Source organism: Ochotona curzoniae, unplaced genomic scaffold (assembly GCF_017591425.1).
Source record: "Ochotona curzoniae isolate NIBS_2020 unplaced genomic scaffold, NIBS_Ocur_1.0 contig_883, whole genome shotgun sequence".
NCBI classification, from domain to species: Eukaryota; Metazoa; Chordata; class Mammalia; order Lagomorpha; family Ochotonidae; genus Ochotona; species Ochotona curzoniae.
The window spans coordinates 37,204,307-37,217,963 of NW_024466599.1; the positions used below are offsets into that span (position 1 = coordinate 37,204,307).

At 42.4% G+C, this 13,657-nt stretch overlaps 1 protein-coding gene across 3 annotated transcripts in view; it reads left to right on the top strand.

The window, feature by feature from the left end:
* The window catches only part of LOC121164901 (AP2-associated protein kinase 1), a 163,086-nt gene extending 151,494 nt beyond the window's left edge, over positions 1-11,592 (top strand). For 2 of the 3 annotated variants that reach the window (XM_040993279.1, XM_040993281.1), the window contains one exon: positions 9,173-11,592. In XM_040993279.1, the coding sequence (XP_040849213.1) occupies positions 9,173-10,299 (1,127 nt within the window). In that variant the 3' untranslated portion in view covers positions 10,300-11,592. Of the gene's footprint in view, positions 1-599; positions 6,661-9,172 lie in introns of those variants that run through there. The other variant, XM_040993282.1, reaches the window with a different exon arrangement.
* The last annotated feature ends 2,065 nt before the right edge of the window (positions 11,593-13,657 follow it).

Below are 13,657 nucleotides of genomic sequence, written 5' to 3' on the forward strand. Positions count from 1 at the left end.
AAGCCAACATTAATGCGATCTTTAGTCAGTGCAAACCAAGATATGTATCTAAAGCACTGAACATTTTTACCATGATGAGAACGACTTGGAAAATTTTATGCCAGAGAGATTAACAGTGGTGCTTTGGTATCAGCGTCTCTGGAACACTGGGCAGATTGAAATCATGTGAACGTGCCATAGCACACTGAGCTGCTATAGGAGTGTCTACTTAGTATTTTTAAAAGTATGTTCTTACTTCAGTGTCTTAATTCCTAATTCCTCCCTAGAAAAAAATGTGTAATTTTTACTTTATCAGGCATGTGATTTGATGTTCTTAGGGAGTTACAAATAGCTAGCCACTCTCACGTTAAATATGTATTGATTTGGAAACAGTGTCCTGTTTGCGAGGTGATCTGCCTATCCTATGCTTTGCACAAAGTGCCTGAACTTTGGGTGGGAAGTAGTGGGTGGCTAATTTTATATTTAAAGATCAGCATGAAAGAGTTTGCAAATGTTAAGATGTTGCTTCTCTAGGCTTTTCTGTTTCTGTTTCTCCTTTGCTTGCTCTGCACATCTAAACCTCTATGTTTTGTACTGAATTCCTATCTCTCCACTTCCAGGTGGGCACTCTAGAAACAGCAGTGGGAGCTCTGAGTCCAGTCTTCCCAACCTAGCCAGGTCTTTACTGCTGGTGGATCAGCTGATAGACCTGTAGCCGTGACCCAGTAGCAGATGCAGTTCTGTAACCTTCATGCCGTAATACACATTTTCATTACGGAGTTATGAGAAAATGATTTTTTTAATCTGCGAATAAGGGGCCCTCTAGCCCTTTTCTCCCACCCCTTGCCTTCTCCTATAGAAATGTTAAGGAAAGAAAAATCACTTTGGCCCTCCAGATAGTCCTTGGCCAGTTTCTCCCTGTTAGGTTGCCATGTTTTCTCATTACCCTTATTCAATAGCATTATCTTAAGTCAAGCACTAGGTGCCATGAGCTTCACCTCTGCTGGAATTGATTCCACCAAAAGCTTAACAGTAACTGAAATGAATGAATACGACAACTAGGTTTCGTACTTAATAAGAATGGCCTCCCACGTCAGTGTCTCATTTGGCCAGATGCTAATGAATGGGTTTTCCTGTTTTTGCTTTTTATTCTTATGCATTCTCATGAAGACATGGCTTCATCAGTTGGTCTTATCTCTAGGCAGAAACCTGGAGAGATGGGTGTGTGGTTTAAGAAAGGCTGAAACTAACTAGCCGAGCTGGTAGTATATGTTTAAGAATAGGTATGAGCCCAGCTCTAGCCAACCAATTTTGATCTTGTTTGGGCATAGACTTAGCCAAGGGATTTTGCACCCCACACAACCTGCCCAGCGTTTGTCCAGCTTTCTGGCTTGCACTGAACCATGATTTACCAGATCTGGAGACATGACTACAAGTACTGAAACCCCTGGATAAAGTGTGTATGTTCTGTAAATCCCAATTATTGCCATCCTTATCGTGTTAACTGTCCCAAGCTGGGACCAAAATGGTAGACCAAAACAAGACAATGGTGATAATGTGATAACTTTTATTAGAGGACTTTTCACTGGGGGGCAGAAAAGGGGCGGGGAAGGAATTGTAGCAGAAACAGATGTATTTTTCTTGTGATTTTTATTTTGAATCAAATATTGTAAATTGTGTATAAATGAACGCGCTGACTAGTTCTGTTTCCACTTGGCGTTTCAAGTTCAATAACAGGTATCTGTACAGGGTTATGATCTTTCCCTTGTTTAACTAAACAGCGAAACCACAGTGTAACATATGGAATCATTCTGAGTAGACTTGTGTGTTGCTATAAGCTTCCAGCAGGTCCTCTGTCTCTGTAGAATAAGCATGTTATTTCTTTTCCAATAATCAGAAATAAGTGTGCCAACAAGCTAGGCACAAGTAGACTGTGGCTACTTACCTTTCTTTCTCTCTGCTGTTTAAATTGAAGGCTGCAGCCAATGGAATCTGTTCAGTTGGTTTTCCCTTGGCTTTCTAGATTTAAATTTTAAACAAAGCATAGTTCTTCACTAACCTTAGACTATTGTTCATAAAAATCAATAAAGGCCCCTGCACTGACATAACAACATGCCTCGTGGTCACCCTTTGTACATGTACTGATTCATTAAAATGTATTTTTCTTCTTACATGGAAAGCACTTTTATAAAATCACCCTTTTGAGAAGAGGTGGGCACAGAGAACCCTGGTTCCTCTTCCTTGAGTGCCGTGGTCTGTGATGAAAAGGGAAACTCTTAGTCGATCAGAGTTATGCCAATAAAGTCCAAGTCCATTTGCCATTCCCCTATCTAATATTTTTGTTTCTTCTTCCCACATTTGCACTTTAATGGGGGGGGGGTAGTAAGTTTCTCAGCAACAACAGCTTGCAGAACTGCACTGTATAGGGCAAGCTTTGACCCCAGCTATGGAATACAGCTTTGAAAGGCATCTGAGAAGTCTGAACCCTTCAGTCTTCCTGCTGATTTCAAATACATCCTATGCTGCTCAACACTAGATGAGCTTAATACAGGCATCTGTTAGGTAACAGATCATTTCCCAAATTGAGAGCGGTACAAGCTGCCTGCTAGAGATAAAAAAAAAAAAAAAAGGGATATCCATGAAGAGCTTCCTGTGAGTGGGAAGCAGTGAAAATAGGACTTGGCTTACCCCTTTATGGTCAAGAAAATTGCTATAGGTCCAATTCTTATCCTCTTTCCTGGCCATAAAAAGAATGTACGAACTAATAAAAATGTTTATTTTTACAAAAAGATATTTTAGTTTTATGTTATCATATTTGATTTTTCTCATATATAACATCTTAGAAATATAATGAAATACTAATTATTCAATTGAAACTGTGAAGAGAACTATTCGAGGTTAGGTGTCTCTACACTGCTTCTTTCATGCATTACCCCTAATTACATTGAGATATATTATCTAGTCTTTTGCTCAGTAACGTTTAATGGAGATGGTTAAGAGAAATGAACAGACTAGAAGCCAGAGATAATGATGAGACCCCGAGGGAGATGGCAGGAAACTCCATTTAGCCTGTTCTTTAGAAGCAGGGCCTGAAAAGGGGAAAACCATTTTCCTAGTAAACAATATGTGTGAGTGATTTGGTAAGCGGGGTCTTCTGTATCAGCCCTGAGCTGGAAGAGCTTCATTTGAGATGTGTATCGCATGCTAGTAATTGGTAGACTCATGGAACCATAGACTTGAGCTACAAGAGATACTGTAGAAACATTCGTTAGTCCGTCCATTTCATTTCACAGAATGAGGCAGAGTGTTAGGAGAAGAGATCTGAGCAGGGCAGGCCAGCCACGATCTCCTTCTCACTCTTGCCAGTCATTGGCCAAGTCTCCATCAGCAAAAGCTTCACCTGTCAGACCCACTGGTGTTTGCACAACAGTGAGTTTAGACTAGATGGCCTCTAAGATTATAGCAATATAAGGCCGTGAGAATATGCTGTGAAGTTGAGAAGGACTATGAGGGATTTTCACATAATGCTGATGTTAAAGTGTCTTCAGCACTGCTGCCATTACTGTAGCAGTGCATTTTAGAGAACTAGATTGGACATTTGCTCACCTGGCTTGCCCAAATCATCAGAACTTTAGATATATGGCATTATAAGTGTGTGTTTTTCATTTGCTTCTATTCTAGCTGTGTGAGAGCAAAAACTGTATCAGGAAATGTCACAGATTGTTTTTCCCCTTATTTAAATAACAAAATCACCTAATTCAAGTCCCAGTGTTATTAAAATATAGGTCTCTGAGGAGACTAGATTTAAATGGACAATTCTAAATACATATGATTAATAATTGATTTAGCATCATGTAGGAATTTTAACATCCAGTTAAGTATTGCTGTCTTCAAACATGTCTGGTTGGGGACATAGCACTTGTCCTAATGATGTTGTTATTGAAATTAAGTTGCACTATCTAACTAGTTCACCTCCAGCATATTCTCTTTCTTGATCTAAATTTTCACAAGTCTTGGTTTTGCACACCAAAATCACCTCCCCAAGACAGAGAGAGGTTACTGTTGAAAATAATGAAAAGAATAATTCACAGAAAATAGTCTAAGACAAAGAATATGTTTTTCTTCAGATGCAAGATTTTTGTTTTGGTTTTAATACTTCTTTCCTCCTCTTCTGGTAGCTAATCAGTCATTGTGACTTAAGCCAACATAGCCTTATGTAGGTCAGCAGTTCTGCCTTCAGCAGCGCTGTAAACGTGAGAGCCTCTTTGGGGCCCACAGCCTAGAAAGATAGAGAGGAAGCTGCTTCCAGATGCATGCTGTGGGTACCTTGGACTGAAGTCAGCTGTCCCACAGAGAGGTTTCTCTGTAACCCAGAAGTGGTTCTTTTGCCTATAACAACAGGACCTCAAAGCCACTAACTAAAATTTTAGGAAATAAATAGCAGCATTGCTCAGTGTACTGAATTAAACAAAACACAGGCAACCGAGCAAAACAGAACTATCACATGAATATTTAGAATGCATTTCAGCAACACAGAGTTAATCTTCTTCGTTTCCAAGCTAGTGATGTTTCTGAGGTTGGATATGCCTGCACTTTTTGAACAGAGATGAATCGAAGATGGCCTCCATTTCCAGTCTTCTGAAACTAAGATGGATGAGGGAGGCTCCCTGGGTAATGCCAACCTATGCAAGCAAAGTAACCAGATAGTGGTAGTTGCTAGAATGGAAAACACTTTCTTAGTTCCCTTTTTGGTGTAGTGTCCTGAATTTATTCTTTCACTGTGAGCATTCTTTTCTGCCCATTGCACCCTTCTTGTGAAGTGAATGTATATTTACCATAGGTCTTCAACCTGTCCTCCCTCAAAAAGAAAAGGAAAGAGATGTACATGAAGCTATCTTATGCAGTAAAAATGTGAAATTTGAATATTGCTACACAAGTATTGTACAAAAAAACAAGTCTGTAAACAAAGTTCTAATGTAAGCATACAGGGGAATAAAGACTTTTATCTGTTTAAATGGGAGCATGATGTTTAGAAATATAAATAACTTAATAGCCATTGTTTTTCTGAGTTGAAAATTCATTTACAGAAGAATTTAATCACATTGACGGGTGGCAGTAACTACCAGTATACAAGAAAAGGGTGGATACATGTGACAGATATGCTGAGGACATTTTGTTGAGTCAAGGTCATCCTGGAACACAAATCCCCTAGGATTTGAAGTACCTGTCTGTGAGCCTACATTTCATCTAATCAGATTCAGGGTTGTAAAATGGAACACAGAGTTACAGCTGCATGCCTCTCATTTCATCATTAATATGCCAGACCAATTTAATTAAGCATTTTATGTGGGCAAGAACAATTTTATACCTGGTGAAAAATTTTTCCTATTTTATTGCTTTGTTGGCCTGAGAGGCAGAGCATCATAAGCAGTGCTGCTTGCTCCATGTCCCTATTCTCCAGTGGACAGATGGTCAAACCACATGTATCAGTTTATCATCTAAGCCTAAAGGTCATGAAAATTTTGAATTCGCTATACATTGCTTGATAACTTCACAATACTTCCAAGTCCTCATTTCCAGGATTTTTAGCAAGAGGGAGGGAAGAATTTTATCTTTTATCTTTGGTACTCCTTATAACTCATGGAAAAAACCAAAGTGCTGGTTGTACATGGTGTAGTTACTGTATTAAGGATCCACCAGCTTGGTATAGTAGTCTTCAGATTTCTACTCTGCAGAGAGCCTCCTGATGACCCTCACTGTGTCAGTCAAGTAAAGTAACCCAAGTAAATCCATTCCAAGTCACTCAACACTTTGGATTGCTTTGGAAATTGATGGGAAACTAGTGAGGATAGTTGTCACATCATCAGATACTTTTTGGGCCACCTTTCCCACCCCGTAAGTCTGTAAGTTCTTACTCAAATCCACATGATTTGGAGCTTCACAATAAATTAATAGGGAGCTACTCCTTGAAGAAGTGCCTCAGGGTGCTTCACCTGGCCCTAGCCACTACTTCAAAACAAAGAAGAGAAGTGTTTTTTGACTTCTTAAATTTGATGTGCAAACCAAAAAAAAAAAAAAAAAAAAAAAAACAATTTGAGGAAATTATAGCAAAGTGACTTACATTAGATCTTGAGATAGGTCAGTGTTATACAGACTCTGAGGCCAAGGCTCAAGCTTAAATCTGCAAAGAACATTAGTCCAGTTTTACTGAGCTCTGTAATCACAGAGCAACTTCTCTGTGTGCCATTGTTGCCAAAGGAGTGAACCAGACAGAGGCTAAATGGATGTCAGTCCCTCGTTGCTAATGGACAGACTGCTTCAAACATACTTGCCTGTCAGTCCAACATTATCTTCATACACAGGGACTGTTCACCTGGCATATCTGTGTTTTCCTTGAGGAACACATCCACTTATTCCAGGAGAGACCTTTAATGCCAGCAAGAATCAATGTCTACCTTCTGCAGAGTTATTTGGGCTCTTCTTCTCTTAACTACCTTGTTCCTTGTGCTACCACTTTCAGAATTCCTTAAGGCAATGTGGATGCCTTGGGAGCCCTCATATTCCTCTGCTGTTGCTTTGACCTTCATCATTGCAGGCCCGCTGTAAAAGGTGGTTACTTCCTGCTTCAATCCCACTGCCCCTTTAGAAAGAATGGAAAGGTTGGGAAAGACGACCTTCTCAGAATTCTTTGCCTGCACTTTTCCATTTGCACAAAACTAGTAGATGTTTAAAGAGATAGGAAATAGCTCTGGCCCTTGTTTTGAATGACAGGAGGTTGGTTTTCTCTTCAAATTTGATGATGTGGCATTCTTAGGACTGTACTCGTGAATTTTTTAAAGCTGCTTCGATGTTCGCTATGGTCTCCCATTACTCGCCATGAAGGTACCAACATTTGCTTTGAGCTGGAGTATTTCCCAAGTAAGTTCTTGACCAGAAGTCATTTACTAACAGAATCATTTGTGTGGTTAGGCCTGATCTGCCAGCCAGCTCTGGAGCTGTGGGTGTGGGAACCCTTCACCACATCCCCTGGTACCTCACAGCTCTCCAAGTGCAAACCAGCACTGCAGGTGTCTAGCGATGGCTGCTTTTTGCTAGTCTGTGCACGCAAATTGCCTTGACTGAATTCAGCTGGAATTGTTTTTAAAAGCACCAACTCAGGTTAAAGCAGTGTTCATTTTGATTATTGATCCCTGTGATGCTAGGCTGAGTCACTGGTTTGACTAAACTATTCGTTTTTCCCCCCCCAAGAGGTATGTTGCTCTCCTACAGAACCAGCTTGGCAGCATTGGTTTCAGGGGAGTTTTGGAAGATCCAGAATTGTGCCTTTGTTTTGGCACCTGAAAACTTTGGCTGAAACTACAGAGGGGAGAATTTGTGGAATTTGAAGGGTCTCTTGTTCTTCTTTGAGGCTCAGCAAATGTTATCTCAGAAATATTCCATTTCCCTACCCTTTCATTTAAATTTCCTCCCAGATAAATAAGATGTTATACTCACCTGAGAAATTAGGATTATATCTTCCCACATATATTGCATGAGAGAAGGTGTTCCATTTATCTCCTGTCAGTTGACCATGATTTCCTGGCACCATGTAGTTTCACATATTAAGGCTGTCATGCAATGAAAAATGTGTTATCTTCAAAATCATGTTCTTCACATACTCTTTAGAAGGCCATTTGGCACCAGGACAGAATATAACTCTAAGTCTTAATTTGGAATTCACTGAATGAATTCAAACTGGTAGAAATGGAAATAAAAATGGGGTGAAAAGACACCTTTTTTTTTTGTTTGTTTGTTTCTGAAACAACATTTAAGGTCAGAACTGTTTGAAAAAGAAGCACTGCTAAGAAGTTCTAGGACTCAGAGAAACATAGTATTTTTGTACAGTATCTTATAAAATGTCCGGACTTCTCTCTACATTCTCTTTACAATGTAATGTCTCAGAGTGACTGGTTTCCCAATAAACTGATTTTATGCCTCTTGTGCTGTGTTCTGTGTGCTTAATTTAAGCAGAAACTTGAGCAGGGGGATCCTTTTTTGGCAGACGTTTCTGCTAGCTAATGGCTTGCAGAGGAGGGAAGATCAGTGTGGGGAGGGAGGGGTTACATCCCATGTGTCCAGAGGTCCCCAGTCGCCTGGGGCTCCAGATCCGTGTACTGCATAGTCTTGCTGCAGTGGGATGGAAAACGCCAGTGACATCACTTTGTGAGTCCGTGATGGAATTGTACCTTTACCCCCAAACACCCTTTCTCTGGATTCTTCTTGCTTAGTTACATATGCCTTTTTCCTGCCCTCTTGCTAACATGTGCCCAATGACATACTTCTAACCTGCTAATATTTCTTGGAAGGTAAGCTCTCTTGCATTCTGATCATTGTCTATTTGATTTGAAAAGCCAGAGCACCCTGAGGCACCTCTACCTAGATAGAACAAGACAGTATATTGCAGCCGCTAATACTTCTGTGATTGCTCCTGCATTTGACTTCTGCTTAAAGAACTTTATAATGGATTAACTTAAGCAGGAGGCACTCTAGACTGAAAAAAAAAATCCAGGGCAACCCCAGCTGAAGGTGATTGACTTCATATGACTTTGATTCAAAACCCTGCCTTCAGTATTTGTATTTGGGGCACTTTTGTGCTTGTTGGGGAATACTTGTGATGTGAATTATCGAGTGAATTTGCACTTACCGAACAGCCACATTCTGCTGCTTAGTGAAGGGTCTGCCATTCTGCATGTGCAGCCATGTGCCACAGACAGACTTGAGGGTCCCTCTTCCCCGAGACAGTATTTCTGTATAATCCCAGACTGCCCTGGTCTAAGTGGAGATGAGTGACTGGGTCTGGTCATCCCAATCCAAGCCAGTGCCAGGTAGAGCAGCTGTGCGTGCCTGGCCCCGCAAGGAGGCATTGCCCAGTTCTGCCCTGTGTCCGTGTGCCTCCGTCTTCATCGCCTCTCCTGCGCATTGTGCCTTTCATGTTTCCAACTGTGAACCAGTGATTGGTTGTGTTCCAGTCTGTGTAATTTCCCTGCCTGAGTTTTTATTTTTCTGTTTTTCCTTTTCCATTTTCAACATCTATTGTTTTGGTCCCACTTTTTTTTTTTTTTTGCCGCGGGTTGACCATTTAATGTTTATAAAAAAGAAAAAAAAAGAGCTCAAACTGAGCAACCCATTGATTCTGCTTTTTCTACTCTTCTAGGTCTCCAGAGAGAGTCCAACCCCTGTCCTGTAATAACTGTAGAGCACTTTAAAGAGTCATCAGGTGTAAAAGGCCTGCCCTTATATCCAGACCCCTCCAGAATGCCTGGCCCAAAGACTCAGAACAACTTAGAATCTGACTTCTTGGCCAGAGATGGCCCTTCCAGCAACAGCTCGTTCCACAGCAGTGAGGAGGAAGGCACCGACCTGGAGGGGGACATGCTGGACTGCAGTGGGTCTCGGCCCCTCCTTCTGGAGTCTGAAGAAGAGGATGAGAGCTGCAGGCCTCCCCAAGGGAAACTGGGTGAAGCCGTTTCCTTCTCCGCCCCTGAAGTCCCTACCGAGCCAGCCCAGGTGCAAGGAGAAAGAAAGAACCAGTTCCAAGCACTCCCGCAGCCAGCCAGTGATGGTCTTGGGGAACCAGATGTCTTCGCCACAGCCCCCTTCAGGAGCTCGAGGGTCCCACCCGAAGACATGGACATTTTCTCTAAAGCCCCATTTGTCTCCAAGGGCAGTGTGGCTGCCTGTCAGTCGGAGGAGGCAGATGTGTTCTTAAGAGCCCCTTTCACAAAGAAGAAAAGCATGGAGGAGTTAACAGTTGTCCCGAGCAACTCCCAGGAACTGCCCACCCAGCCCAGTCTCCTTGGCCAGGCAGGTGATGCCCCGGTGCTCTCAGGCCTCGACAGAGCAGGCTACTCCTCTGTCCGAGCTCAGTATCCCATGGCTGGTTTTGTGCCAGGAGCTCCCCTCCCCTCCCATCCTGTACAAGCAGCAGACCAGCTTGACAGCATCATTCCCAGGGTCCCCTCCCTGGAATCTGGGGGCCACCCTGGTGACCGGAGCAAAGGACTCCAGCCCCAGATAGAAGCTGCCACGGGTCCTGTGGCTGGCAAACCATTCCGCCCCCAATCTTTATCCAAATACTCCCGTCACTACAGCCCCGAAGATGAGCCCAACCCAGAAGCCCAGCCCATTGCTGCCTGTAAAGTTGTTTCACAGACCAACAAGCAGACAATAGCTGGCTCTGTTTCCATCCCCTCCCTTTCCTCCAGGACTACGGAGCTGCCAGCTGCTGACCCTTTTGCTCTAGCCCCCTTTCCTTCAAAAGCAGGCAAGCCCAAACCTTAGGGGCAGTACCGGAACCTTAGGCCTCTGCCTCTACCCCTCTGCCACACCACTCCCAGCTGAGCCTTCCTGAGAAGGAAGATTCTCCATTGCAGCCTTTCAGTCCCCTGTGTCAGAGCAGAACTGGTCAGCCAGCTCAGTTGCGTGTTGATTTCTTGAAGCCCCTTTTTATGCCCATTCTGTGGTTTGCTCTGATTTCTGGACTCTCCGGCCCTTCCTTCTCCCTCATTAGAGGCCTTTCACCCCACCCCACCCCAAAACTGCTTTCTTTTTTCTTTTTTCTTTTTTGCCCAGAAACTGTTTAAATCCAGAAAATACTGCAGCCCTGTCCCAAGGGGGCATACTGCTCATTTTTAGTTCCTGCAGTTCCTGTTCTGAGTCATATCCATTGGAGAAGTGGAGCCTCTCTCAGACCTGATTTAATACTCTGGATCAAAGGGGGAATTTCTGGAAAGAAGAGCAAGATAAAAATCCTGCCTCTCAAGAGGAAGTTAATCCTAGAGCTACTGATCATTCCTATAGAAGCAGCAACTCATGAAGGGCTTTCTGCTGAGTCTGCGAAGGCCAGGCTGGCCCTTGTGCGTGAGTGTCTGCTGGCTAGGCTTGTGCATCAGGTCCTCTCCCTGAGCCATGCACACAGCTGGGGTGGTCTGGCGTGCAGTTCTGTTGGGTGACTGCACAGATGGGTGAGGGTGCACCTGTGTGCACAAGAAGCGTTTGTCCCTTCGGTAGATCCTGTCCCACCATGCTACCTCCACAGAGTACTCCTTTCCTGGCATTTGTCTGCCGGCATAACTGATTTGAGCCCGTTTTCATGTAGATCTCATTTCTCTTCCCTGGAAGGCACACAGAAACCCTGCTGGCACTAAGACTTCCCAGAGGCCGTTTCCTACAAATTTTGCTCTTTGCTGTTAACAAGACTCCATTTGCCCAGGTTTGAAACACTCTTGACCCCATCTCCTCTAACAACAATAGCAGAGAGCCCCTGATTACCATTTGGGGTGTCAGTCACTGAGTGCCAGCAGTGTGTAATTCATTGTCATGAGATGTGGCTACAAAGTAGGTTTGCTAGGGTCTTTTTTTTTTTTCCTTTCCAGATCCTTGCCATCATTTTTTACTGCCTCTTGAGGAAATGCAAATCTAAATATGTATATCTGAATCAATTAGCTGTGGAAAACCTTTAAATTTTCTATCCTCAAAAAAAAATTTTTTTTTTTAATTCTCTGTCCCCTTTAGATGTTGAAGTAGGGCAGCCAAGTGACTGACTTGTGCTTTTGAAAGTGTCCCTTCTTTCTGGAAGCATATGACTCATTGCTAGCTTGCTTTCATGCCTTTTTATTTTTAGTGCCTTAACATAAAATCCACATCTTAATGGGAAGATTTCTGCTGAGAAAGTTCAGCTTAATACAAACAGTGGCTGCCATCAGGTTTCCACTTAAAAGCTTCCTGTGACTTCTAGTAAATACCAGTGATTCTCCATTAGCTAAAGTAGTTCAGAGAGTTGTTTACCAAACCAGGTTAATAATTAAGAATTGCTGAAAAGCCATCCAAGAATCACACCTAAATACCCAGTGCTATTGCAGTTGACTTGAGTGTGCTGCCCACTGCAGTGAAGGGATCTTGGCAGTAACAGAGGAGTAACTGTTTTGCAACCCTTTTTCTTTTGTCTTAGTCCCTGCCTATTAATCCCTGCCTATTTCAGGTGTCCAACTTCAAAGACAGTTAAACAGTCTTTCAGGTCTCAACTGTGCCAGAAACCTATTTCTTTCACTTCAGTGGATGTTAAAATTCATTGTAAGATTTTAATTTCTCCTAATTTCTGATTTTCCTATGTAACTGGGGATACAAAACTATATTTTGAATGAATGTTCTTGGCTGAGGCACATGGAACTCATACGCTCCCTGGCCCTCCTCTTGGTCATCGTCAAGAGGGTAGAAATAGGGCCCGGCATGGTAGTCTAGTGGCTAAAGTCCTTGCCTTGCACACACCAGGATCCCATATGGACGCCAGTTCTAATCCCAGTAACCCCGGTTCCCATCCTGCTTGTGGGCTGGGAATGCAATGGAGGACAGCCCAAAGCCTTGGGACCCTGCACCTGCATAGGAGACCCGAAAGACACTGTGGGCTCCTGGCTTTGGATCTGCGCAGCTCCAGTTGTTGTAGCCACACGGGGAGTGAACCAGCGAAGATATCTTTCTGTCTCTCCTCTCTAAATCTGACCTTCCAATAAAGATAAATATATCTTAAAAAAAAAAAAAAAGAAAGAGGGTAGAGATATTCACGGAGAGTTCTCATCACAAATCACTCTTAAAGGTGGGAAGTTGTTCTAATTCAAAGATTCACGATGACCTCTGTAACAGCCCTAAAAAAATACTTTCCTTTGTTTATTTGATTACTTTCCCTGAATCAAGTGGCCATTCTTAATTCTCAGATTAGAAATCAGAATAAAGTTATGATTTTATTATGCAGTTGAATCAAATGTCGAGCATTGGGGTTATAATACTTTTTAAAATTCTCCCTGGAGATCTAGGAGGGCTGAAGAGTCTGCATACTATCCTGAATAGAGAAATGAATGTAAATACATGCGGATTAACTCTTGCCTCTTACTCTGTGATGCGTGACTGACGGTGCATGCGTTAGAGCTGATGCGCAGTGATACCGCAGGTTGGTGCCACAGCAGGGATCCTCTCCCTACTAAACACTGTCGGATCATCCAGGGTGAAAGCGTAAGCTAAATGTAAAATGTTCTTGCCACAGGTCTTCCTGAATCTTGAAATCTCTAAAATTTAATTTCAAAGGAAATGAGCAATGCTCCAGGTGCTGCAGATTAGCAGCAAATGCATGTTTTCAACAAGTGTACTGCAACAAGTTAACATTAAGAAGGAAAAGAAAATATATAATCCACAAAGCACCATATTTTCTTACTATATTTTGTATTATTTGCTTTACTTATGTGATGAGAAATCCAGGAACAGTGTTCCTTTCATTTCAGTGGAAAGTAACAAGCTCAGGTACACTTAGACACAAAGCCTGGAGCTACATCACACACTGGTGCATGTTAACAGGCACTAGTGGGTTAGGGAAGGTTGTGTGTGTGTGTGAAGAAAAGTATTTCACCAGTTTCTTGGTCTTACATTCTCCAAATTTTTAGATTTAAAAAATGAAATGAAGGTGGATTGTATAGTGCAGCTGGTTAAAATGTTTTTTTTCTTAAAAAAAAAAAAAAGAAGAAGAAGAAAAGAAAGAAGGAAATGAACAAGATTTGATACTGGCCAGGGCCTTGGGAATCTATGTCATAAACCACACTTGATTTGGGGCCCACTTATTGTTGAATTGAAAATCCTGTTTGTGTAAACAGTG